This window comes from Rosa chinensis, chromosome 6 (genome assembly GCF_002994745.2).
Source record: "Rosa chinensis cultivar Old Blush chromosome 6, RchiOBHm-V2, whole genome shotgun sequence".
NCBI lineage: Eukaryota > Viridiplantae > Streptophyta > Magnoliopsida > Rosales > Rosaceae > Rosa > Rosa chinensis.
In genome coordinates, this window is record NC_037093.1 from 37,060,064 (window position 1) to 37,087,660 (window position 27,597).

General features: G+C 37.8%; 3 protein-coding genes across 3 annotated transcripts; 2 read left to right on the forward strand and 1 right to left on the reverse strand.

Annotated features, from left to right (window-relative positions):
- Positions 1-5,971: 5,971 nt before the first annotated feature.
- Positions 5,972-8,298, forward strand: LOC112171243. Its single transcript, XM_024308454.2, has 4 exons — positions 5,972-6,299; positions 6,411-6,526; positions 7,206-7,592; positions 8,009-8,298. The coding sequence occupies exons 1-4, from the start codon at positions 6,170-6,172 to the stop codon at positions 8,069-8,071; spliced, it is 696 nt and encodes a 231-aa protein (XP_024164222.1). The 5' UTR covers positions 5,972-6,169; the 3' UTR covers positions 8,072-8,298.
- A 642-nt stretch (positions 8,299-8,940) lies between these two features.
- LOC112171241 lies at positions 8,941-10,358 on the forward strand. Its single transcript, XM_024308451.2, has 2 exons — positions 8,941-9,228; positions 9,308-10,358. The coding sequence occupies exons 1-2, from the start codon at positions 9,081-9,083 to the stop codon at positions 10,231-10,233; spliced, it is 1,074 nt and encodes a 357-aa protein (XP_024164219.1). The 5' UTR covers positions 8,941-9,080; the 3' UTR covers positions 10,234-10,358.
- A 6,119-nt stretch (positions 10,359-16,477) lies between these two features.
- Positions 16,478-26,935, reverse strand: LOC112171268 (receptor-like protein EIX2). Its single transcript, XM_024308476.2, has 7 exons — positions 24,024-26,935; positions 22,632-22,731; positions 17,463-17,551; positions 17,276-17,371; positions 17,063-17,157; positions 16,946-16,986; positions 16,478-16,833 (listed from the first exon to the last, which is right to left on the reverse strand). Exons 1-7 carry the CDS (start codon positions 26,933-26,935, stop codon positions 16,732-16,734), a joined length of 3,435 nt encoding a protein of 1,144 aa, XP_024164244.1. The 3' UTR covers positions 16,478-16,731.
- Between the last annotated feature and the right edge of the window lie 662 nt (positions 26,936-27,597).

The window sequence follows — 27,597 nt, forward strand, 5'->3', positions numbered from 1 at the left end:
ATAATAATATTATTACTAGTTTAATTCCAGCTCTCATAGACAGCGGGTACAAGCTCTTAGGGCAAGTTGTGACCAAATAGTTTGGTAAGCGTAGTTTGCCCTAAGGCCTCGTTTGGTTCGTGGAATGATTTTTTTTATATTTTTTGATGGAATGGATTTCTTAAGAAAGTTGTTTCGTTGTATTTCCATCAGGAAGAGAAATTAAGATTGGGTCTTTCTAAATGTATTCAGTAAATATCTAAGTAGACCTAGCAAATTTTTTACACCCAGCAATTTTCCAATAATACCCATATGTTTAATTAAACACAGCAAAGATGAAGAATTACAAATGCAGCAGTCAAATCACCAATACCATAAGCACAAAAACTCAACAACACATTAGAGTTGATATAATTACTCGACTATCTCCAATTGGGTCTTTCAAAAACCTCAAAATCCCCAATTTTAACATCAAAAAACAAGTTGAAAGTTACAAATATTAGACAAAAGAGACAACCAAAGCTCCTCTACTGGGTTGTACGTGAGTGATTTACCTTCCCCACCAAAGCTCCTCTTCTATGGTCTCACCCTTGACGACGCGTTTATCTCTTGGAGACCGACTTGTCTTGGCTCTAGAAAGTGTTGCTAATGCACCTGTTGACGTAACGAACAACCCCTTTTCGTTATTTATTGCCTGCTCATATAGCTCTGCACTAGATACAACCCACCATAGCCAAGACATCAATAAACAATAAAATCACTAAAAACCCTTTCCATTACAAAATCATTTCAATACACATTATCAGTATCCAAAAATCGGTTGGTTTCTTTACTCGAAAACAAAGAACACAGAAACAGAGGAATTGATGGATGTGTGTTACCAGCAGGAGAGAGGTTGTAGAGGACATGGGTGAACTTGAGGGCACTGTCACTGACGCTGATGGTGGGAGTGAAATGATGATGGTGCGATGAAACCTTTGGGGTATGATGAGGAGACTGTTGGGCAGGGTCTCCTCTCACAACCTTTGGTCCAGTCCCTCTCGTCAGCGACGCCAGAGAGTTACTGCCACAACAAAACAAAACCAACCCACCAAGTCAGAAACCCATATAAAGAGGTCTTCTTTCCGCCGGAAAATATATTTCCGGGATATTTGCCGGACTTTGAATTGTGTAGTAAAATATATTTTTCGGGATATAGGATTGGTCTTCTTCGTTTTAGAACAGAAGAGTTTGCTGGGTTTATTAATCTTCATCTCGATGAAGTTTTGCTGGGTTTGAAATAAGGGTATTATCGGAAAATTTGCTAGTATAAAAAGTTTGCTGGGTACACTTAGATATTTGCTGGGTACATTTAGGGATGGCAAAAATCTCCAGCGGGGTGGAGCTCCATTGGATACCCGCCCCTAATGGGGGGAGAATTTGGGGACAAATGGGGAATGGGGATGGTGATCCCTAATCCCAGCTATCTAAGATTGGGGATGGGGCGGGGATGATATTGTGATCCACATCCCCAAACCTGCCCCAATAATATATACATATATTTAACCTATATATATTTTAATTTATTTTTTATAATATAAATCACAAATATATATATTTACTACTTTATTTTATTGGCTACACCTTTATTTTAATGGTATTTTGACTTTTGCACTCATGGAATTATGATTTATCAATTTAATCATGTTTTAAATTTATTTGTTGTAGATTTTGATTTTAAAAAATGCAATATGAGAAAAAATTATTTTATTTATTAAATTCTTATTGGGGATTTATGGCTAGTTTGGAGGCTTAGTCCCGAGTGGGGATGAGGACCAGGAATCCCCAATATATTTTTATTAGGGGTTGGGGTGGGGATGGGGGTAGAGAATGATCCCGGGGATGGGGATAGTCTTGTGATCCCATCCCCAACCCGCCCCATTGCCATCCCTAGGTACATTTAGAAAGACCCTTAAGATTCCTACTAATGTGTTTGGTAGTAGTAAGGAATGGAATCAATAACTAATTGTATAATTGAAGAAAATTAGTATTTATTTTTTTATAAAATTATTTTAGCCATATAAATAGTGTAATAAATGTTAGAAAAATGTAATAAATGCTAGGAAATGAGAGAGAAAATGGTTCCTTCAGAGAATGGAATGATTTATTTTCCTTTCTATTTTCCCTTGCAAGAGGACCTTGCACTTACCATACACAGGAAAGTAAGCACTTTTCCTTTCTCAAGCTTAAAATCTGTGAAACAAATGATGCCCAAGAGTATGGGACAGTATGGGGTATAGGAGCCCTAAATGTGCATGTGCAATAAACATAAAACAGAAGAAGAGTCTCGTGAGTGAGTTAGACACGCAAATGACCTGAGAGGAAATAATGACTTGAGAGCAGAGTTGGTCATTGTACTGGACTCATCGTCTAGGTTGTGTCTGTGAAAAAGATGCCACTCTTTTATCGTTTCCAAGTCCATAAGGCTGTTTTGTTTGTCCTTTAGTCCATGCCCGAGTGCCTTGTAGTACTAGTCTTCTATGTCTTTATGTCCTTTGGATAAAATCATAAAATCAATAGTTGGACCACTACCCTACCCCTCCTCGACAAAACACAAATCAAATTTGAGGTTGCTCTCTAGCTTCGCGCCACTCTCTAGTTCCTATGCATTGCCATTGTGATACAATGTGCTTGAAGCAATAACCCAAATCAATATTTAAACAAATTTTTACTTAGTCATGGTCACCAATATTTGTACTATCTAGACCTGAGACTAGAGACCAGACACTATTGCCATGCGTCGCACGTGAAGTTAATAAGGAGGAGGAAGTTCCGACTCTAGTTTTGACTTAATTTTTTCTTTTGTTTAATTTGAGAATAACATTTGAGGACCCATAAGTTTTAGCTAAGACAGCACCCAGGAGTCTAGGACCCCCTATTATGAAAATATTCATAATAGAGGCTTATTTTTTGATTGTATTTTGACCTTTTGAGAATCTGATTGTTCAATTTTTAGTCTCAAGATGTAAATGTCGTAACTGCAAAATTTTCAGAGAATTTGTAATGTTTCACATAATGATTTTTAGAGAATTGTTTCATGAACATTGCTAACGATTCTTACTCTTAAGATGTAAGTCATAACTGTAAGCATTGCTAACGCCTGTTTGGTAATGTTTCACATAATAATTTTTAGAGAATTGTTTCGTGAATTGAAAATAACATATTTGAGAATGTATTTGATAAATTTTTTTGAAAATAAATTCTAAAAATAAAAAACTATGAAATTGTATTTGACAACTTAATTTGAGAATGGAATAGCAGCTCAGGAGGTGGTGGTATTTTGTGAAACAATTTTTTGTCGGTCGGTGAGGTCTACCATTGGTCAGTGGTATCGCTGATTGAGTAATATAGTCGGTCGATTGGCGATAGTGATGGTCAGGCTGTTATAGAGTGGTCATAAGGTGGTGGTAGAGTTTGTGATCGTGTGTCGGTTGGTCGGATCACTGGTCAGGTGGTTGTGGAGTCATTGTGAGGTGGTGGTATTAGTCATTGTCAGTCAATCGGTGAGGTTGTCGACTGCCGAGGTTAATCGGCAAATTGTCGGTTGGTAAGTGAGATCATCGATCTGTCAGGTGATTGTGGAGTTGCTGTGAGATGGTGGAATTGGTGAGTTGGTTGGTGAGGTTGACGACTAACAAACTTGTCGGTTGGTCAATCGGTAGATTATTGTTCGGTAGGTGAGATCACTGTTTTGTCAGATAATTGTGAAATTTGTCAATCAATCAGTAAGGATATCAATCGATGAGGTTTTTTGTCCGTCAATCGGCAGATATTCGATCAGTTAGGTGATTATGAAGTCATTGATGAGGTGGTGGTGGGATTTGTTAGTTGGTCAGTGAGGTTTCTGATTGGCAAGGTTGTTGGTCGGTCGATCAGTTGATTGATGAGACAGCCGGTACGTTGGTAAGGTTTTTGGTTTGTCAATTGGCAAATTGTCTATCAGTTAGGTTATTGTGGAGTGGTTGTTGAGGTGGTGGTGAAATTTAATAGTTGGTCAGTATGGTTTCTGATCGGTGAGGTTGTTGATCAGTCGATTGGCGGTCGCAAATCGGTTGATTAGTGAGTTAGCTGGTACATTAGTAAGGTTTTTGGTCAGTCAATTGATAAATTGTCGATCAGTCAGGTGATTGTGGAGTCGTTGTGGTGGTGGTGGAATTTGTTAGTAGGTTAGTGAGGTTTCCAACTGGCGAGGTCGTTGGTCAGTGGATTGATGGATCACAAATCGGTCGATTAGTGAGATAGTTAGTAGGTTGGTGACTAGTGAGGTCACCAGTCGGTTGATGAGATCATCAATCAACCAGTGATGCAAAATCACTAATCAAGTGATTGTAGAGTCGGCGGTGATGTAAGGTTATCGTATGGAATGGATGGTCTTTTTTTTGCTCTTTTTCCTTTTGTGAATCATTAATTCATTATTCTAAAAAAACCGACAACAACAATTTTATCTGGAATAACTTTCACACCATGGTCAATGTTTAAAACCTTAGGAGAGATTTTCTCTCTCACCCTAGCTCTCTACGGCACCCTCGCCTCCTCTTCTCCTAGCTTTCTTCTCTACGTCTCTCACCCTCAACCCTCACTCAGCCACATGGCCTCCATTGATGCTATCACCACTAGCTATGCTGCCTCCCTTGCGCTTGCAGAGGGAGCTAGTGCTCCTGATCTGGGGAGAATTGGTGGTGGCCCTGTTCGTCGGTCTTCCAAATCTTTTCTTCCCAACCTCTGACCTGCCGACCGGTCAACCATATGACCTTCAAGGCTCACCTCCTTTGTACCTGGATGGATGTCACTCTGGTGATGTTGAAGAAGAAGTCGGGCACACTACTTGGGAGTAGGAACAATAGCAAGAAGCTGAATGTCGCTGCTTTACGACTCTCTTACCCTGCAGTTATTGGTATTGATCTCAGCCCTAGTGACAAGGGCAAGGGAAAGCTTTAGGCTTTTCCAGGTTTCCTTGCCTAATACTAGAAGTTGAGTCTTCTACTACTTTCATCTTAGTTTCTCTAGTTGTACACCAATTGAGGTCTCTAGGCGGTTAGGTTACTACTTCATGGGAAATTGGTGGGGATGATTTTCTTCCTTGTGGTTAGGCTCAATAAGTGAGCGAATGTGTTAACAGTGATGGTTACCTAGTAGCTTATACCATTTATGATTTTAGTGTAAGACAACATTTGATGTACGTGACTTCTGGTCAAAAATAAATGAATGAAATTATCTATTTTATCAACAAAAAAAAAAAAATTTATCTGGAATGCCTAAGTTTCTCATACCATTGATTAAATCTAGCAGCTCATTTATAGTCAACAATAACGCTCTAGAGCATTAATAATTCTCCATAGCATAGCTCTGATATATTTGCCACAGGGCAGAGGATTCTCAGCTCTCAATAGTGTAGTCTACTCTGCACTCTTTATATGGAGAAGAAAACGGGAAAAAGAAGATACAAATTTATAATACAGATAACAAGAACAGGGAAAAGGGAAGAGATTTTAAAGATTTTATTCATTTATGCATCAAAGTATGAACCCATTTAATAGTTCTTATTAGTTATAGTTTCAATAAAAAGAAAAAGAATTTCAGAAAGATTTCATAAGGGAGAGATTATTTTTTTTGGTTAGATTAAAACAAAGTGATCTGCACTCTTCTCCCAAGACACTGCATTATTTGGTTAAAAACAGAGCCTGCAGATTGATAATCAAAGAAGTAATCATTTTAGAATTATAAACCCCATCATCAACAATCACAGATTCATAGCCACTCATCATTTTGTTTTTATATTTTAATCATCTCTTTTCCTTAAATATGTTTGTTCTTTAAGGAGTAAATTTTCTCCCCAAACAAAATGATTCCAACTTTTTACTGTGTAAAATAAAATAACAAGAACAATCTCCAATATTCATGTCTGTCATCCATTCAAACCCTTCCCATGAAAAAGCCAAGCACTCCTGACATTTTAACAGTCTCTCTTTACCACACACACACTCTCTCTCTTCCCCCTCCCTTTCTCACATTTTTCAAACACACTCTTTGCTTTCTCAGTGACCCAGAGAGAAAAAGAAAAGCTACATAAAAGGACTAAAGCCTGTCTGTAATCTAAACCATCTTTATCTTTTGCATTCACCAAAACAAAAGAGAAGCTCTTCAAGTCTTCATGAAGTTCTCCATGTTCTTCTTCCTCTGTTTGCTCCCTTTACTCTTCCAGCATTCTCACTCCACCACAATACTAGTGGATGGAGTTTCAGAGTGGAAGAACCCTACTGTTCACGTTGGAGACTCCATCAGTAAGTTCCTGAAACTTCATTGCAATCCAACATTTTCTTTATTTTTAAATGATTCATAGTTACTTGGGTTTCGTATAGACTAATACTGACAATTTGTCTTGAACATTTCAGTTTTCAAGCACAAGTATCACTACAACCTCTACATTTTCCAGAACCAAAGAGCCTTCAATGTCTGCAATTTCACTCGAGCCACACTTCTTAATAAACCCGATTCCACCTCCTATACGGTATGGCATCTCTTTCCCTGAGATAGACAGAGACTCACACAACATGTTTATCTGACTTCTATATAGTAGACAGTAAATTGACTCTGCTTTCATTTGAATTCTTGAGAAATAGCTCAACTAACTCTGTCTTTGACACTTTGAACTTGGGTTTTCAAGGGAAAGTCCCTAAAAAAGTATATCAAGGACATGATTATTGGCTCAATGATTTTACCTGTCCTTCTTGCATTACCAATCAAGTGGTTGTTTTGAACTTGGGTTGTGCTTCAAATAAGTAGTTTCTATCTGGGTATATCATAATTGACTAGAAGATTTGAGCGTTTTAACCAAGTTCATCTTAAATTACTAGATAAGTGATGCTTTTGAACTTGGGTTTTGAAGAAATTCTGCTGAAGTAACTCCCATCTAGGATGTGATGACTGGCTCAAAGATTTCAGATGTCTAAGTTGAAAATTAAGTGCTGTTTAAGATACTTTATATTAAAAGATTTCAGATTTGTGCTTTATATAAGTATGTCATCTATGTCCAAAAAATTTGAACTTTCTAACTAAATGGATCTCAGCACTGCTTTTGGACTTGGGTTTTCAAGGAATTGTGCTTGAATCAAGTAGTCCTATCTGGGTATGCCGTAAGTTTGTCAAAATTTTGAGTTTTCTAACCAAACTTTTCTTAACTTCTCAAGTGGCACCCATCACGGCCCGGTTTCTTCTACTTCTCCTTCAACAACGGTTCTCTGCTCAATACATGCCAAGACACACAAAAGCTTGCCATAAAAGTTGCTTTAACAGCAATGGCTCCAGTGGCAGCCCCAGAGCCCAGTTCCAAGACAGGTTCTGGTGGCAGTGGCAGTGGTGGTGGTGTAGTGTCATCTTCTCCAACATATCCATGGCCTTTCCAACCTCACCAAGCTTCCTTATCGCCAAGTCCAGGGCCAAGTGTCGGCTCTTTAATTCCAAATAAAGGTGCTGGCATGCCATTTATCAACAGCAACCCTGCTGTTCCTTTGCCTACTGGTGAAGTTGATTCTGCTACAATTCGCCCTATACCAACATCTGGCCACCAGGGACAGGTACCCCAATTTTCCCTCTTTCCATTTACATTGCATTGCTCTGTCTGCTTATGCATCATTCGTGCAAGTATATATCTGGTTAATAGTTCTTGTTCATAGACTTGAGTATTATGAAGTGTGCTTTTCTTGATTTCCTTGAAATGAAAGGTAAGCACAATTTCTGATCATATGATGTGTGAGTTTGTCTTAATCAACAGTTAGTCATAATACTTGATGTAGTAAATAACTTACTAGTAAGAGGTGGTCACAAAATGTGCTCTATTTAGTATCAGTGTGAAGTATGCGTACACATATGCTTCAATACTATACTAGGCTGCATTTTTGTATAACGAAAGACTTAAATATGGCCTTCCTTTTCTTTTCACTTCTAGTTTTGATGGGTCGTTAATTGGGTTTCCTTTGTATTGTGACTGCAGGTGTTGGTGGGGTTATTTGCTGCGCAAATGGCTCTATTTAGTGTGGTTCTCTTGATGCTGTAAAATTGTTGTGTGTGTGTGTGTGTGAGAGAGAGAGAGAGAGAGATGGTCTGTAATATGTGTAGGTACATCTGATTAGGTTAATGTGCACCAGACTGTGGTTTTGAGTCTAAAGTAACTTTAAGAGTGATGATTATACCATGTATTGGAGATGCTCTTAGTCCCTACTTTGGAAATCATTAGCACTTTTGATCCTTTGTTATGCAATCAATAGCTATCTTTTCTTTTCTGCTTGCTTTATCCTGCTCTTGTGTTTTTGGATGAATCTAAAATTTGAAAGTCACAAGACCAATTACTTGTTGGCTTAGGAAGTAATCCTTGCATAGTGGTACTCAAAACAAAATTTAGAAAAGCATTTTTTTTCCATTTAATACCAAAATAAATTTCAAGCAAAAGATTGGAATCTGAACCACCCAATGTGGGTCCGTGGCTGAATGATTGGTGGGCATTGTGTCTTTAGACTTTAGTGCTATCCAACTTCTATCACAGCATGTATGAGAAATTCCATAAACTGTGTTGATATGAACTTCTGAAAACTAAAACACATGGAATGCCATTATCATCATATAATGAAATGATTATGCTGTGACAGAAGTAGAGTTTGTATTAAGGTCTTTTGTGGCCCATATAATTTGTTAATCAATAATTTTCCAAACTCGGTAACTTCTTGCAGGTGCGTCTGATTTTCATTTTCTTTTTCGTATTCCCATGGACCAACACTCTTAAGTTGGATTTATGTTTTGGAATCAAATAAAGCAATTGGCTTCCCGCCAAGGCAAACAATATTGTTACCGAAAGCAACGGACTTTTACTATTGTAAGTTTCGAACAGACCTTACAGAATATCATATCAAGAAGCAATGAATTTGTGCTTTGTTGATATGCTAAAAGGGAAAAAGATCATCATTATGGACTTTATAGACTTAATACTCACACATTTGCGCATTCTCCTACCCGTTTAGAAAGTAAAATCAGGAGTTTCTAAGGTGATTCCTAGTCCCCTAAATCCAGAAATGGATCTTGAATTAGGACTCGAGATCACCAAAAATGCAGATGATCATACTTCCTCTTCTGATTTTCGGATTGCGAAGGAGAAATCTGGTCCTGTTTTCATATCCACCGAAACAGAAAGCGCGTACATCCTCACTGCCCATCTTGAAGGTCAATATCATTTTCATTACTCTGTGTGTGTGTGTGAGTATTTTTTTGGTTTTTATGAAAGTTTTTCGGGTAACTTCAGGTTGTAGAAAAGAGCATGTCAATATTGACATAAATGAAGACGAGACTCAGCTAGGCGTTGCTGTGGAGAAGCCAGTTCAAGAGAAGGTGATGTCAGGATGGTCAATGAACAAGAAAGAAGGGGAGACAAGGGGATTCAGAAAAGTCTTTCGGATCCCAGATGGAGTGGTTTTGAGTCGAATCAAGGCCAAGATTAATGAACAAGACTCGACTCTCAGAATCTTCATGCCAAAAGTGGTGAAAGGATTTGTTGGTGCTGGGGTTGAGGAACTGAAAGAAGAAGAGGTGATCATAGGGCAACCACAGATGACAGAAGCTGCAAGTGATGAGGTTCCTGAAAAAATCAGTGAGAAAATGAAAATGGATAAGAACCCTCAGGCTGAAGGAAAAGAGGTAGATAAAGAAGAGTACACGAAAGAAGTTGAATTAGATGATCAAGATTTGCAGACCAATGATCGAAGAGAAACTAAAGGTGGAGGGATGGAGTCAGAAGAAAGTGAAGAAAGTGAAGAAAGAAAGATTGCAAAGACAAAAAAAGCTGATAGAATTGAGAAACAGAGAGAGGATGCTAAAAAAAGAATCAAGGAAAAAACACATGGAGGAGTCAAGAATGATAAAAGCACTGAAGCAACTCATCAAGTTGCTAAACCATCACAAGAAATTGAAGAAATCAGACCAGAATCGAGACCCCCCAACGCGAACGAAATGCCAAAAGCGACGCCAGAGAAGAAGGAAGTACTTGACAAGGGTGAATCTTCTGAAATGCGGAAAGGAAAAGATGTGTGTGAGAAATCAACTCCAGAGAAGAAGCCTGCTGCGTCAGAAAAGTCCAAGTTGCTGTCCACTCCTTTGATCATTGCAGGTTCAGCCCTTCTCGTCACTATTGTACTGATAGCAATTCACAGGATTAGGAAAAGAAAGCAATAGGTTTCATTTGTGTACTAAAGCTATACATATCACTTTTATTTACTCTCTCTCTTATAGACTTGTAGCAGGCATGACGTTAATGTAGTCTAGCTAGTATACTTAACAAATGCATGGGATTAAAACCATGGTGGCGTGGTGCATATTCAGATTGAAATACGAAATAGAAACACCGTATGCACTGCACACACCAATAGAAAAGGCATATATAAATCCTGCGATACAAGAGATGCATATCAAGCTAAAAGCACAGCCGGAGTAACCCCAGGTTACCGTCCTCACAAACCCTTCGACTTCAAAGGCGCGCTAAAATACATATATAATTTCTCAGACGAGGCCGAAACAAACGTCCAGCTTACCAGGTCACATCTACTACTCCAGGGGGAACCCGTATCAGAAGCTTTAAGGCTTCTTAAGCTTCTTGACTTTGCTATCAGCACCACGAGAGACTAGTGGCAGACACAGAAATTTATGGACATTTGGGTGGAAAGAGAAATGAAAACATTGACGAATGAAGCAAACTTTAATGAGTACATTTTCTAGCAAATAAAAAGATCTATTTTGAGTATTTTCAATCAATACATTTCCTTGCATGCAAAATATTTGCATTCAATTTCCTAATGTAAAAAACATTAATTCATAAAATTTCCCTAGCAAAACAAACCTACGACAAGCAACAATAAATTACATGAATAATAAAAAAAAAAATCAATAGTAATTAAGAGCATATACTATGACAAAATAAGAGAATTATTTTTTTAAGTAGAAACGAAAGTACACTAAAGATGTAGATAGATTCTCACAAAATTCTTGGTGATTGAATTGATATAGATAAAAAAAGAAAAGAAAAAAAAAGTAACAAATTGTTGAGATATAGATTTAATTGTTCAAGGGTGTTTTGGTAAAATTAAGGAGGTGTACTTAGCCTTTTAAGTATTTAAAAAAGTAAATTAGAGGTTTAATAAGTAGGAGAGGTCCAAATATCAAATTTGGAGGTCCAACTAGAATCACCCTAACTTCATTTATCAATGATACACTTAGTGACCCGTAAATATAAGCTTCCCACATATAGCAATACACTTTCATTCGCATGTTCGCTTTTAAACACATAAAAGTTATAGAATACATAGCAAAACAAAAATCAGAAACCTCACTCTAATTTAATTTTGTAGTCATTATGACTATGTCAAAAGTACTAAATGAGTTTTCCCATTCAATATATCAAGTCGAGCCTTCAAATAGAATTGAACATCATGATTGTTGCTTTCCTGCCTTTAGAGCATGAATGCTTCCCAACAAGAGGGGCCCATACGGTAACATAAAAGAAAGCTAAAACGGCCTCTAACTATGTTGCCACCGGAAAAATAAATCCGATGACATGAGAATTTTAATTATGTTGCCATTAGGATTTTAAAATCCATGCATCAATAAGTTCATCAAGACATAATTAAAATTCTCGCGGACACGTGGATTTTAAAACGGCTTCCAACTATTTTAATTATTTTGATGCATTTGTTTCTCATGAGAATTTTTTATTTGTTATTATTATTTTTTTATGGCAGAGTGGTGCTATGCAAGTGAGATGGTTAGTGATCTGTGTCTTAATGTGTGTTTTTTATTTTATTTTTGGCAGCATTGACATCCTCCGTGATAGTAAGGGGAATCTTCCTCGCATGTTGAAGAATCTGGACCCATTCTTTATGCTATTTATTTGTAATGAATGGATGAACAAATATCCCATTGTGAGATGGCACGAGATAGGTAATCTGTTCTGCTAGTTGTTCTGTTTTGTTTGCGATGTGATAGCTATGATGCTGATGGTCTTGTTGTGTTTTATTAGTCGAGCTTTGTGGACTGAAAGATGTCGTGGGGGATATGTCCCTGTGGCATCTTTTGCAACCAAAACTCTATCGTCTTTCTTCAAGTTGCCGGTGCCCCTAGTCTAATCTATTGCTGTTTGGTCCGGAGGTAAGTGTTGGTTTATTTCTGCAGCCATTCATGTATGCCAATAAAGCGGTTTTAGCTGTGTAGTGTCTAATTCCGATTCTTTTTTAAGGGATCTTGTAAAATGTTGTTCGCCCAAGGAATTGCGGGGGAAGCGAAAGCCACCTTTTTCCATTTTAATGTTGCTTCATTGGAAACTAAAAATGTGCTGGCGTTCGGTAACGTTTTCAAGTCATCTTTTTCATTTTATAAATTGAAAATGGTTTGAAAATGCATTCGTTGGTCTGTTTTTAAAAATGCAGAAAATAAAAATTGAAAATAATTTTTTATTTTATTCGTAAAACAGGAAAACGACAAATATACTTTTTCACGTTTTCATACTCATATTTCAGAAAGCACGGACATATGTTTTCGAAAACAAAGAGAACAAGAAAAAAAAGAACGTGCTCTCTTTCATATTCTCACGTCGCTCTCTTCTTCTCAGGTCTCTCTCATCTCTAGTCGCCATCTTCTCTCTTTGCTCTCTCCCTCCATCACCTACTTGTAATATAAAAATTATAATAAAGTTGAGTTCTACACTAAATATTGAATATTGAGATTTTAAAAAGACTACAACCGAATACATTTTCATTGTTTTTTGTATTTTTCGTATTGTAGTACCGGATGCATTTTTGCCGTTCTCGTTTTAGAAAATTGTTCTCAGAATAAACTACCGGACACATTTTCGGATCTCAAAAATACAATCTTGTTTTCTAATTTTTATTTTCAAAATCGGTTTTTGAAAAATTATTTTTAAAAACGTTACCGGACAAGCCCAAGTTTCTTGTTGAGATGTGATATATTTGCAAATATGTTGATGTACCAATGCAATATCTATGATGAAGTGCTTTTCTAGTTTTCATTTTCATAATGCTTTGGTGAATGCTTTTCTAGTCTTCAGTCTCCAAATGTATAATTGTAGGCTTTTCTGGTTATCTTTGTAGGTTGAGAATTTGATGATTGCCCTCTTTGGGGTGACGAAAAGTAAGCAGCCGATAAAGCGGTTTTAGCTGTGTAGTGTGTAAAACGGCTTCCAACTATGTTGCCACTAGAATGTTGCGACAAGTTGAAACTTACTAATGGCATAAAACCAACTAAAAGTAAATGACAAAAGAAAATAAAAATAAATTAATGCATGGATTTTCGTAATGCTTTGGTGAATGCAAGCATCAATTAATTTATGAAGACATAATTAAAATTCTCGTGGACACGTGGATTTTAAAACGGCTTCCAACTATTTTAATTATCTTAATTGATGCATTTGTTTCTCATGAGATTTATTTTTTATTTTTTATTTTTATGGTAGAGTGGTGCTATGCAAGTGAGATTGTTAGTGATATTTTTCTTAATGTTGTGAGCTTTTCTTGTGCTGTTCTTTCTTGTGATGTGTGTCTTAATGTGTGTTTTTTATTTTATTTTTGGCAGCGTTGACATCCTTCGTGATACCAAGGGGAATCTTCCTCGCATGTTGAAGAATCTGGATCCATTCTTTATGCTGTTTATTTGTAATAAATGGATTAACAAATATCCCATTGTGAGATGGCACGAGATAGGTAATCTGTTCTGCTAGTTGTTCTGTTTTGTTTGCGATGCGATAGCTATGATGCTGATGGTCTTGTTGTGTTTTATTAGTGGAGCTTTGTGGACCGAAAGATGTCGTGGGGGATTTGTCCCTGTGGCATCTTTTGCAACCAAAACTCTATCATTTTTCTTCAAGTTGCTGGTGCCCCCAGTCTAATGTATTGCTGTTTGGTCCGGAGGTAAGTGTTGGTTTATTTCTGTAGTCATTCATGTATGCCGATAAAGCGGTTTTAGCTGTGTAGTGTCTAATTCCAATTCTTTTTTATGGGATCTAGTAAAATGTTTTTGCCCAAGGAATTGCAGGGGAAGCGAAAGCCACCTTTTTCCATTTTAATGCTGCTTCATTGGAAACTGAAAATTTGCTGGCGTTTAGTAACGTTTTCAAGTCATCTTTTTCATTTTATAAAATGAAAATGGCTTGAAAATATTTTACTCGTAAAACAGGAAAACGACAAATATACGTTTTCATACTCATATTTGAGAAAGCACGGACATATGTTTTCCAAAACAAAGAGGACAAGAAAAAAAGAACGTGCTCTCTTTCATATTCTCACGTCGCTCTCTTCTTCTCAAGTCTCTCTCATCTCTAGTCTCCATCCTCTCTCTTTGCTCTCTCCCTCCATCACCTACTTGTGCTATAAAAATTATAATAAAATTGAGTTCTACACTAAATATTGAAAATTGAGATTTTAAAAATACTACAATCGAATACATTTTCATTGTTTTTTGTATTTTTCGTACGGTAGTACCGGATGCGTTTTTGCCGTTCTCGTTTTGGAAAATTGTTCTCAGAATAAACTACCGGACACATTTTCGGATCTCAAAAATACAATCTTGTTTTCGTTTTCAAAATCAGTTTTTGAAAAATTATTTTTAAAAACGTTACCGGATAAGCCCAAGTTTCTTGTTGAGAGGTGATATATTTGCAAATATGTTGATTTACCAATGCAATATCTATGATGAGGTGCTTTTCTAGTTTTCATTTTCGTAATGCATTGGTGAATGCTTTTCTGGTCTTCAGTCTCCAAATGAATAATTGTAGGCTTTTCTGGTTATCTTTGTAGGTTGAGAATTTGATGATTGCCCTCTTTGGAGTGGCGAAAAGTAAGCAGCCGATAAAGCGGTTTTAGCTGTGCAGTGTGTAAAACGGCTTCCAACTATGTTGCCACTAGAATGTTGCGACAAGTTGAAACTTACTAATGGCATAAAACCAACTAAAAGTAAATGACAAAAGCAAATAAAAATAAATTAATGCATGGATTTTCGTAATGCTTTGGTGAATGCATGCATCAATTAATTTATGAAGACATAATTAAAATTCTCGTGGACATGTGGATTTTAAAACAGCTTCCAACTATTTTAATTATCTTAATTGATGCATTTGTTTCTCATTAGATTTATTTTTTATTTTTTATTTTTGTGGCAGAGTGGTGCTATGCAAGTGAGATTGTTAGTGATTTTTTTCTTAATGTTGTGAGCTTTTCTTGTGCTGTTCTTTCTTGTGATGTGTGTCTTAATATGTGTTTTTTATTTTATTTTTGGCAGCGTTGACATCCTTCGTGATAGCAAGGGAAATCTTCCTCGCATGTTGAAGAATCTGGACCCATTCTTTATGTTGTTTATTTGTAATGAATGGATGAACAAATATCCCATTGTGAGATGGCACGAGATAGGTAATCTGTTCTGCTAGTTGTTCTGTTTTGTTTGCGATGCGATGACTATGATGCTGATGTTCTTGTTGTGTTTTATTAGTGGAGCTTTGTAGACCGAAAGATGCCATGGGGGATATGTCCCTGTGGCATCTTTTGCAACCAAAACTCTATCGTCTTTCTTCAAGTTATTGGTACCCCCAGTCTAATATATTGTTGATTGGTCCGGAGATAAGTGTTGGTTTATTTCTACTGCCATTCATGTATGCTGATAAATCGGTTTTAGCTGTGTAGTGTCTAATTCCGATTCTTTTTTAAGGGATCTGGTAAAATGTTGTTCGCCCAAGGAATTGCGGGGGAAGCGAAAGCCACCTTTTTCCATTTTAATGCTGCTTCATTGGAAACTGAAAATGTAAGTTTCTTGTTGAGATGTGATATATTTGCAAGTATGTTGATTTACCAATGCAATATCTATGATGAGGTGCTTTTATAGTTTTCATTTTCGTAATGCTTTGGTGAATGCTTTTCTGGTCTTCAGTCTCCAAATGTATAGTTGTAGGCTTTTCTGGTTATGTTTGTAGGGTGAGAATTTGATGATTGCCCTCTTTGGGGTGGCGAAAAGTAAGCATGCCGATAAAGCGGTTTTTGCTATGTAGTGTGTAAAACGGCTTCCAACTATGTTGCCACTAGGATGTTGCGACAAGTTGAAACTTACTAATGGCATAAAACCAACTAAAAGTAAATGACAAAAGCAAATGAAAATAAATTAACTTGGGCCAAGGGTTAAAACCCAGGCCCAACAACCATCGACAAGCAAGCTACAAAGAAGCTAGTACTAGGGCTGGGCACGGGCCGGGTCCAACAATAATTTCACTGGGCCCGGGACCGGCCCGTTTTTCATTAGGCCCGGACCCGGCCCGCTTTGACACAAACAGGGACCGGCCCGGGCCAGGCCCGTTTCATTTCGGGCTGGGCTTGCGGGCTTTCGGGCCCAAAAACCTGTATTTTACCATTTCCATATCTACTTTGCTATATATCATTCAGATCAACCTGGTGAAAATTTGAATTAAAACACTATCAAAATCCAAAGTTCAAGCTGCAAATTCGAATATCCAGAATACATAATATCCAAATTCAAGTACTCTTCAAGAACAATTAAAGCTACAATTGAAATACAAAGTGTCCAAATTTAAATATGAAGTCCAAATTCAAGTACAAATATGCAATGAAATAGAAATTAGAAAGTCCTAATTCAAATACAGCAACTTAGTAGCCATTCTTCCAGTCTTCAATCCAGCAGTTCACCAACATTTGCATCATGATTGTCAAGTCCTGGTATGGATGTGACCACTCTTTGAAACACGCCCACGGTTTGCACATATTGCTCTCTCTTTTCAAACAAGAAACCCCAAGATGTTTAGCGAAAGAAATGTGCATACTATATCATCAAAACCAAGTATAACATATATGATTGTTAATGTTTGTATTGACACTACACCAACCTGAGCCTTCAATTTTGTGGTGACATCCTCTCGCTTGCATACTGTGATTAATTGCCTACTCAGAAAATTTTCGTGGGAAATCCTTAAAGTGACTGAGCTTTAGAGAACAAGATTTACCTCCGCGTGCATAAACTATCCTTAGCATCTTTTCAAAACCCATCTCCAAGTCTTTAACCAGAACAAATGCCGGCTTACCAAGCTCCAATCCGAAACTTCACAGGATCAAACATCTCCAGTCAGTTCATAATCAAATTGTCATAGAAGATTACTACTAAGCTCTTACAAGCATATCGACACATTTCCTTGAACAAAAAGTTTCTGATAACTCACTTGAAGTAAGAACGAACAAACAAGTCATTTTGCTCTTTGGTTGGGAGGGTACAGATAACATAAAGATGTGCAAATTGCTGCTTCAGTATTTGAGTTCTGCAATAATTACAATGATTCACATCAAACTTGTTAAAAAAGAAAAAGCAGAATCTCATCGAGGCGCCAAAATTGAGAACAATTTGGTTACCTGCCGAAGATTTGGGAGACATTAGTTGAATCCAAGCTTGTGACAAAGATGAAGGCCACTGATGAACCCCCACAGTTGAAAATGAAGTCCTGCAATGCAATCGAAACAACAAATTGATACAAGGCGAAAAGCTCGAGCAGTACCTAAATCGCAGACTACAGCAGCAGCAGGATGCGAGACTGGAGAGCACTCTGTGCTTAATCCAAGTATACTGCAGTTTTGGAAATTCAAAAATCGCATTTAGTAATGAAGAGGAAATCAAATCACATATGGTGCGTGTGTGAGAGAGAGAGAGAGAGAGAGAGAGAGAGAGAGAGAGAGAAGCCTTGATAACCTGAAAAATCGCAGCTGGTAACCAGGCTACAAGACCGGAACAATAGCATGATTCGCATCTGTCGCTTGTCGAGTTGTCGGCGTCTCGGGGATTTGCGGAGAAAGAAGGAGAATCAGAGCTGGGCTAGACGGCGCCGGAGATCACTCAGTGGCTCGGTGCGCCGATCTATGAAGGAGAAAGATGGAGGCGTCAGCCGCGTCGTGCAGGTAGTCAGGTAAAGTGAAGAGAGAGAGAAGGATCGGTGTCGATCCTGGGCGGCGTCTCAATCGGAGCCCGTTTGGTGTCTCGGCGGCTCGGCCTCACAGCTAGGGCGGAGGAGAGAGCTCAGTTTCGACTTTGGAGGAGGAGAGGCGCCTCTTGTGCGTTTCAGACTTTCAGATCGGGTAGATTAGAATGGACTCAATGGAGGCTGAAGATTAGGTTTAGGTTTTGGAGAAGAATCTTGTGTGTTCAATCCTATGATAAGGATTTTACTCTCTATATTAGGACCAATAATACATGGCCATCTGTCTTTTGATGTCTAATACGGGCCTGACGGGTTTTTTCTGTTTTCAAACACAAGGCCCGGCCCGAACCGTTTAGCTGAAAGTCAAGGCCCGGCCCGACCCGTTTCGACGAAAAAAATAATTGGGCCCGGCCCGTACGGGTCGGGTTTTGACAGGCCGGTCCGGATTTGCGGGTTTTCGGGTTTAAATGCCCAGCCCTAGCTAGTACCAAGACCCTCATCGCCTCATCACAGCCTCAGCCGTCAAACCATCACCGACAAGCCATTCTCTAGTCGCTGCCAACAGTGAGTACCCTAACTAACCCAGACCAGATCTTAGACAATTCGATCCGAATTTCCCAAAACTAATGCCATGCCACCACCATACCAGCCAACATGATGACCAATCGTGCCATCGCCTTCACCACCAGTCCTAGATAGGGGAAAATATGGCGATCAGGAGCCACTGGAACCGCCAATTCACAACCTCTTCTTTGACTCGATCTACCTCCAAAGTTTCCACCATCATCCATCAAGTACCCAACGTTCTCGATGGTCTAAAAGACCCATCTGACCGCACCCACAATGCGCCAATGAGATCGTAGACCAACGCCGATGTGGAGGGAAAAGAAAAAGCAGGTCGTGCACTCAAGAGGGTGAGCATAAAAGAGGTGCTATTGAGCATGTAATCGTATAATGCTATAGCATTAGTCCAAAAAAAAAAGTCATAAAAAATAAGAACATTTGAACGTTGTTAGGGTTCACGTAATTCTATTATCATCATATGTAGTACTATACGCTACTAGAAAAAAAAACAAAGTTGATCATGAACTCATGAATCATTTTTATAAAAAGGGAGTGAAATTATCATCTTATTTTATAAAATGGGGTTGACTAGAGGCGTATTCAACGGTTGGATCAAGTACACAGTTGGGATTCAAAAACATACATTAAATTATTGAGTGGTGTCTCTCACACACTCAAAATGCATATGCACGTAATTCTCTATAGATGCATATTAATTATCCACTAGCGTAAATTTATAGACTTGCAGTTAGAAAGTGATTAAAATAAGTATTTCATGGTGTATATGGATACGAGTATGGGGCTAAAAAAATGAAATAATATCAAAATATGAAAGTCACATTCAAACAAATTTAAAAATTCACTGAGGTCATTGCCTCTACTAGTCTTTATATGCGTTTGCCAATGCGATGGACCTGGTTGGCAGTCAAATGTTGAAAAAAGACAGTCAACATCCAGTGGATTCAAATTGGCAATGTTTAATTTTGATGCCAGGTTGGAGCACTGGGACAACAATTCTAAAAGAAATAACAAGAAGCCCTGCTCTACTCCTGAAGAGCGTGCCAAGTGACAAGCATTGCTTCATACGCCCTGGTGTCGTGAAAAAAAAAAGGGTGACGAGCTGAAGGCCACTAACGCGAAGACGAAAATGAGTCACTAACACCCGGATTAGTAGGTGAAATTTTGACCAGTGAATTTCAAGCTAGCTAATTTTGGTGGAGTCACTTCTATGAACTTCTCAATAAGTATCTATTCTTACATATATATATCACATCTGCTTGCTCGATGGGAGGTAGGTAAAAGATAATTTTGCCTCGAGGGATGAGATATTCTATTGATCTTAGACTCGCTAGCTTAAGCTTCAGTAAATTTATAATGAGTGAGAAGGAGAGGAGAAATTGCCTAACCTACCTAAGCTTTTATCGAGATGTTGACACGTGGATATAATGAATCCAACGGTCTACAACTTCTCTCGTTATTAGTCTCTTCCTTCACTCCTCTCTCCCTCTCCTCTCTATTCTTCTTTACGAGTCTGTCTACAGCGGAGACTAAACAAGTAGAGGAGAGTAGCCTGAGGCAAGCTCCAACATATTGGAATACGATTTCGACACCATTTTCTCTTTACCTAAAACTCTAATCCATCAAAATACTCCATATCTATTCCCTGCCCCCAATAAATGATACATCCCAATTAAAGCAAAACCCTTCAACAATCTTCCCAACAGAAAAATGTAATCCTAAGCAACAACAAATTATGTTTGAAGATAAGCTCTGATAAGTAGGAGTAAACAGTAAAGGAATGGAATAAGATTCAGATCACAACAAACATTCAACTAGACATCGTCACACATGAACTGCTGATCGGCAAGACGAGAAATTGAACTGAAAAACTTGGAGAAAGAACAGCAAGTAACTGAACCAGCAACTTCAAAATTCAAACTTGAAGAAATTCAAACAGACTTGAGATGTTACTTTGAAATTTGCAAGAACCCAACTTTGAAATTGAAAATTGGGAAAACATGGAAAAGAAGCAAAAATTTTGGGTGAATAAAAACCTGATGCTTGTTCTTTTCCATTGTACAGAGAAATTGGTTTTCCAAGGTGGGGATTGGTCAATATCATATTCCTTTAGTTATTGAAATTTTACAGGGAAGAAACACATCAGTGGAAAACCTAGCCCCAAAAAATCGAACCCATCAATCCCAACCAATTCCAGGAGAAATTTATCAACCACCAAAACCCATAAGGACGAGTCAAGATTCAAGAACTTAACAGAGAGCGAAAGTCTTCCCTGCGGAGATCTAGTATTGAGATAGAGAGGAGAGATGTTTTTGACAGTCGAGGTTTCTGGCCTTCTGGGTATTGGTTTTTGATGTTAGTCACTACGTGGCACTATTATAGCCACTAGATGTTGTTTCTACACGTGTCATTACTTGATTAAAAGCTTAGGCAATTTTATTGCTCAGGAGAGGATCCGGACCCACTTGTCTTATAGTAGGATTTGTCTGAGTTACTGGAGTACAAGTTTTATTGCTTTGATGTATGTATTATCAAGGCCTTCATGCTTTAATTAATATAAACTCGTTTTCCAAAAAAAAAAAAAATCCCTTAGCCCATCTATTGAAAATGATATGTGGCATTTACTGCCCCGTTCTACTTAGACTCAAGGATCGGTTGTTTTGATTAGTTTTTTTCCCTCCATCATTTCGATTATGTCTCTCTCGGTTATTATCATTTTGCAACGGAGTTCCAGACTCGAAAAGATTTCCAGTTCTATTCAGGATGAAGTACCTGTACTAATGGGTGGAGCAGGACATGATACAATGGCTCTGTCTTTGTTATCTTTAATTTGCAAGACGAATCATGAACAATATGTTACTCTTTGTGTTATTTCCTCTCGTGTATGATTCTGGTCTCCAAAAATATGAACAGGTGGGAGGCATAAGTCAATCCCCTGAAGTGGAGGCATAAGTCAATCCCTTGAAGAACATGTATTGGATAATGATGTTTCGGAATTTGGTTTGGCAATCCTGGTTGTTTTCTGACATTATAGCGTAGTGAAAATCTCAATAATCTAGTATGTAACAATTGTACACAGGCCCGGCCTTGCCCAAGGGCAGCCTTGGCGACAGCCCAGGGCCTAAGGAAAGGTGGGGCACCATACACACACACACACACACACACACACATATATATATATATTATATACTTTTTAATAATATATGCTGCAGAATATTAAAAAAAAAATTATTACAGAATTTTAGATGCAATAATTGTGTGTTTTCTTCTTCTTATTATTCAAGTCATCGAGAACTACAAAAAGTCAAGCACCATTACAATAGAGTCTCTCACTCTCTCCAAAATATTGAAATCAAACGAATTTCTCTTTAAATTTGGGGTTTCAATGTCATTCAATCCCTCAATTTATTTTCATCATTTGTCCCTCCAGTCTTTCTCCTATATGTTTTTGATGTCCCAATCTTTCTCCTCTCTATTTTTTTAGTTCTTCTAAGGTGATTAGACAAATTTTTTGACATTCCATGATGCAGGTTGAAGTATATATCAAAATTAGTATTGGGTGTTCTTCACTTTTGAAATTACGAATAGTAGAAGTTATATTTCTTGTTTTTGTGGTTCTGATAATTATTCTAAAAACTTGTTAATTCGTAACTTTACGGAGCCAAATTAATGTCAGAATCATCATCAAAAAATTCTCCAGACTGGCCCTAGGCACCAAAAAACAAAAAATTGCCCTGGGCATCAAGAACCTCAAGACCGGCCCTGATTGTATAGTACCATGATGGGGCTTTTATGTGACAATTCAGTTGTCAAGTACAAACCTAAAATAAAGGGATCATATATACTCTGCAATGTGAAGCCCCTGCATTACTGACTTGCAGTGACTATTTTGGCTATCCATACGAGTCAAATTTTTTTTTTTCCAAAATAAAAATGAAAAACATAATGTTTCTCATTTTACTGATAATGTGCAAGTTTTTATTCTTTATTTTATTAATAATGATAGAGGTCGGAACTTTACATGTACCATTGTACCAATTAGCCCATACGCATTCCCACTCTTGAAGTTTACAACTTTACATGTAACAAGCCATTGGAATCCCACACCCCCACCCCCTCTGAAAATACTAGATAGAGCAAATATAAGAGATAAACACAGATCAATTCAAGATCACAAGTACACAAGGATTTGGTTATGCGGTGTAAACCTTATCACTGAGGAAACTTCACTACCTGGCTTGTAACGTAGCCAACACAAAGAACAAATTCACTATGAATCAATAAAATTACAATATACAAGTAGTGGTATTCAACACAACCACATTCACTAGCATCAATGCTAGCTTGATTTACAACTGATTAACCTATACTACATAGGTCTTGAATTGATCTTTGCTCCTAACAGAAACTGAATGAGCTTTCTGATGCAACCTCGTCTTGCAGCCTCACTGATCTCAACGCAATGCAAGAGATATATGGATGTAGTGAGCAAGCAATACATATAAAGAACAATCAAAGAGAGTTCTGTAAAACAGTTTTACGAAGACTATGCAACACACGATAAATTTCTCAATCAAAAACTCTATGTAGAAATGTAGTTTTCAAAATCTTTTATAGAAGACCAAGACTCCTCCTCAATCTGATCACTTTGATCACAATCGAGATAAACTAGGAATGGTTTTTCAAACTGATTGAAAGACTCAAACAATCCTAACTAAATCAAGCAATCAATATCTCTTAATTGATATGACCTCTAAACAACCTTAAATGCAGATAAGATTTTGAAAGATGTTTTCCAAAACTATTGATAGGATTGCATAACAGTTTAGATCCACAATATATGCATCAATCACATGCAAATTGATATGATATGCAAACTACCTTAACTTGAGATCAGTGAGCTTGATTTCTGCTTCATTGCTCGAACCTTCAATCTCCTAGTCCCATCAGGAAAGTAGAGGAAAGAAGCTTTCCTTAATCTTTGGTGCTTGAAGTCTCCTAGTATCCTTAGGAGTTCTTGTGTTGAATGGAAATAGCCCACGATACTTGCACCCCCCCGCCCCAACCCAAAAAAAAAAAAAAACAATCACCCTATTTTATTCGTATGAAACAGCAAAATTTACAAACCAAGAGGGGGACATTAGAACCGTACCTCTTTAAGGAAACTTTACAACTTTCTACCAAAAACAGAATCCAAACTTGGTACTATGGACACCCAATCGTTTGTTCCATAAGAAAATGTATATTGTACAGTACTACATAGATACAATAGATAGAAATCAGCAAGCATGTTATATAACTACTACATTCTTTATGTTTTGTTTCCGATCACCTTCTTCCTTGTATATGAGCTACTTTCAATGCAATTGATAGTGCTACTTTCTCTTTAATGTTGTCAAAAAATTGAAAATAGGCATACCTCCATGACTTCTTCAATATCAATGTACCGCAGATACTCCAAAAGCCTATGATAAAGCCAAGCACTGTGCTGGTATAGAAACCAAGGTTTTCGTCATCATCTCCATGATCTTTATTTTCTTCTGCAAGAGACTCTGGCACGTTGTCTCTATCTTCTGGGCATTTTGAAAGAGGAAATCCACATAGTGAAGGATTGCCCTCATAAATAGATGAATCATCTAGCGTCTGAAGTTGGTTGCCTGAAGGAATTCTTCCTGTCAAGTTGTTAAAAGATAAGTTCAGGTGAGACAAGAAGGTCAGGGAAGAGAGACTTTGTGGAATGTGTCCTGAAAGCTGGTTCTGGGAGAGATCGAGAGTTTCAAGTAAGAGCAAGTTTCCAATCTTCGAGGGGATATTTCCACTTAATTGATTCATGGACAAGTTCAAGGTACCCAATTGAACAAGGCTACAGAGTTCTTCAGGAATTTCACCTTCTAAATCATTTGACGAAAGATCAATGATGGTTACAAAAACTGCATTTGAGATGCTGTATTCGCTTTGTCTTGCTTTCATAGTCAAAGTTGTTGGGTCACCATTTGGCTCAGGGCTATGCCAACCTTTCTTTAAATCATGAACTAGAGAAGTCAAATTAATCAAACACTTTGGTATAGCCCCTGATAGGTTGTTGTTACTCAGGTCTAGGATCGTAAGGTATGAAAGATTGCACAATTGTTCAGGTACATTTCCACTTAGAAAGTTGGATCGCAGTTGTAGCACTTTCAATTTCAATACTTTTGATCCTAGCCAGAAAGGTAGGCTTCCAGTAAACTTGTTGCCTCCAAGATAAAGTCTGTCTAAATCAGAGCAATTTTGCAAGGAAGAAGGAATTTCTCCAGTAAAGTAGTTGTTGCCCATCTTTAATATTTCAATACTTCTTGGAATACCCATTGAGGTTGGAATATTACCAGATAGATTGTTGTTTGAGACATCTAGACTTCCTATGTCTCTCCACAAACTCCATTCTTGAGGGAACTTTCCGGATAGCTGATTGTTTCTCAGACATAGAGTACACAACGATTGAATGTTGCAAATAGATGATGGAATTGTACCATTCAAGTAATTATAAGAAAGAGATAAAAATGTTAAAATTGGAGTATTAGTGGACGAAAGTTGGAGTGGGCCATCAAATTGATTATGGCTTAAATCTATAATATATAGATATGAAAAGTTAAATCGGAACGGAAGCCTTCCGCTTATTTGATTGTAAGATAAATTCAAAGTTTTGATTTGGGAAGATATCTTAAAGACCCATTCCTCTGGTATTGCACCCGAGATTCCAGCATTACTAAGTTTGACATCTAACAGTTCAGTTTGAGATTGAAGCCAAATGGGAAAGCCAGGGCCTACTCGACAATTGTCCATGTAAACTGCACGGAGCTTGAAAGGAGGAATCCAATCATAATCAGTCAAATTGAAAATGATGGGCACACGTCGGTCTGTGCTTATTGAAAACAACTCTAATCTGGTGAGATTTATGAAATGTGCTTCCGTTATAGTGCCTCCCCATGAGTTTTCAGATAAATCTAGATGAACTAGTTGAGAGAGTTGTCCCAAACTTTGAGGAATATTGTAACTTTTGAAAAGATTAGAACTGAGATCAAGGGTAACTAGCTGACAGAGTTGTCCTAAATTTTGAGGAATGGAACCGTTGAAAAGATTAGAACTGAGATCAAGTGCCTTCAGGGATGATGATAAATTGCTGATAATAGTTGCGGGAAGGGAGCCCCAAAAGGAGTTGGAGCCAAGATTCAAATGCTGTAGGCGTTTCAGCATTCCCAATGAAGTAGGCAATTTGCCTACCAGCCCACAGTAAGACAAATCTAGAGACTCCATTCTATTAAATGAACAATTTGAAAACCCACTCAGAAACTCTTGAATCCCCCCATCAAATTTGTTGCTCGCAAGACCTAATGACTTGAGCTTGCACAAATTTCCAATGAATTTGGGAACTTGACCATTAAGTCCTGCACTAGATAAATGAAGGTATTCTAGAGATTTGAGGCTTGGAAGTTCATTAAGAGTGGATCGGAGCAAAGGATTCCCTGTTAGATCAAGTTTTGTAAGGCTAGAAAGATTGAAAATCCATTTAGGAAATGAAGAATTGATAAGATTATTCCATGACATATCAAGGACCAAAAGTGATGTGAAGTTAATTGTAGGCATGGACAGTGGAAGCTGGTTTCCACCAATTTGGCAACCAGACAAATGCAACTCTGAGAGTGAAGGAAGCATATTAGCAGCATGTAGCCAACTTACTCTTGTGCTACTAAGGTTCACACCTCCAAGATTGAGGTATTTTAGGGAAGAGAGATGAGAAAGCCAATCCAAGTTTTTGGAAGAAAGTAGATTATGCTGGAGGTCAAGAGAGTTCAAGTTCGAGAGGTTACCAAGTGATGGGGGAATCTCGGCTACAAATGTAGCAGATCTACTGAGACTTGAAAGATTGAGATAGCTCAAACTTGTAAGCTGGCCAATAAAGTTAGGAATCGGAAGCCCTTGAAAATCATTCAAGCTCAGGTCTAAGTAACTCAAATGTTTCAAGCCAAGCAAATAAGGATTTAACTTACCTCCCAAACAAGATTCTTCATACTCAGTGAAGTTTCGGTATGGACGTGGATATGGATTACGGAGGTCAATGATTACAACATGACCTGTGTGGTTGTTGCATGAAATACCTCTCCATCCACAACATTGATGACCCACCCAAGAAGAAATCCTACCAGATGGATCAATGAGATCTTGTTTAAAGTTGAGAAGAGCTTGTCTCTCTTCCTCCATGCATGATTTCACAATACTGCTAGTGTTTAGGCATAAAGACGCCAAAAACACCTGAAGCAGCAAGTAGAGAATGAGGCGAGGAATATAGATATCCATAATTAATTTGAGGCTTTGTTTGTTGTAGATGCATGAGATGCAGAGCGCAAGTGAATATATAGCCCAATTGCGATGAGGTGTCTAGGTATTTTGAAGTCCTCGTCAACCTCACAAGTCCTCACTCATTAATTAGCTAAGAAAGATTGGTATGAGTTGTGTTTCTAGATTGTAAATCCAAACTTTAAGCAGTCTCCAACCACTAGTGTCACTATGGGTCCCTGCTGGAACTTTTCTCTAATGGAGCAACGTCTAATTAATTGATATTTTTAGCAGTTACTGTTCCTGAAATGAGTGGGTCTACCTCAGGCTCCATTAAGGTTTAATTTATCACATAAGTCCAATAGAAAATAAGACTTTGATGTGTTTGTTGTACTTCAATATTATTCATCTCCAAATAGGAGGTATATATAGAGATACAAGTGTAATCCTAATAGGACAATATCTCCTACAATTATACAGAATACGTAATCTACATAAACAAGGAAAATAAATATTTACATAATATTCTACACTCCTCCTCAAGTTGGTGCATAGATGTCGATCATGCCCAACTTGTCAATTGAGTTGTCAAATACTTTCTTTGACACTCCTTTCGTAAGAACATCTGCTAATTGATCTTCTGTATGAATGAATGGGAAATGGATAATCTTTCTGTCTAGGTT

Excerpts from the sequence above, each read along its gene's own strand:
- LOC112171268 (XM_024308476.2), bottom strand. The coding sequence starts at position 26,935 with ATGGATATCTATATTCCTCGCCTCATTCTCTACTTGCTGCTTCAGGTG. Across the intron at positions 22,732-24,023 it reads ATATTGAAGAAGTCATGGAG|TATTTTCAGAGGGGGTGGGG; the intron begins GTATGCCTATTT and ends TGCTCTATCTAG. Across the intron at positions 17,552-22,631 it reads ATGGGCTAATTGGTACAATG|GACTTCATTTTCAACTGTGG; the intron begins GTACATGTAAAG and ends ATTGCATTGCAG.
- LOC112171241 (XM_024308451.2), top strand. The coding sequence starts at position 9,081 with ATGGATCTTGAATTAGGACTCGAGATCACCAAAAATGCAGATGATCAT. Across the intron at positions 9,229-9,307 it reads CCTCACTGCCCATCTTGAAG|GTTGTAGAAAAGAGCATGTC; the intron begins GTCAATATCATT and ends GGGTAACTTCAG.
- LOC112171243 (XM_024308454.2), top strand. The coding sequence starts at position 6,170 with ATGAAGTTCTCCATGTTCTTCTTCCTCTGTTTGCTCCCTTTACTCTTC. Across the intron at positions 6,300-6,410 it reads TCACGTTGGAGACTCCATCA|TTTTCAAGCACAAGTATCAC; the intron begins GTAAGTTCCTGA and ends TGAACATTTCAG. Across the intron at positions 7,593-8,008 it reads CATCTGGCCACCAGGGACAG|GTGTTGGTGGGGTTATTTGC; the intron begins GTACCCCAATTT and ends TTGTGACTGCAG.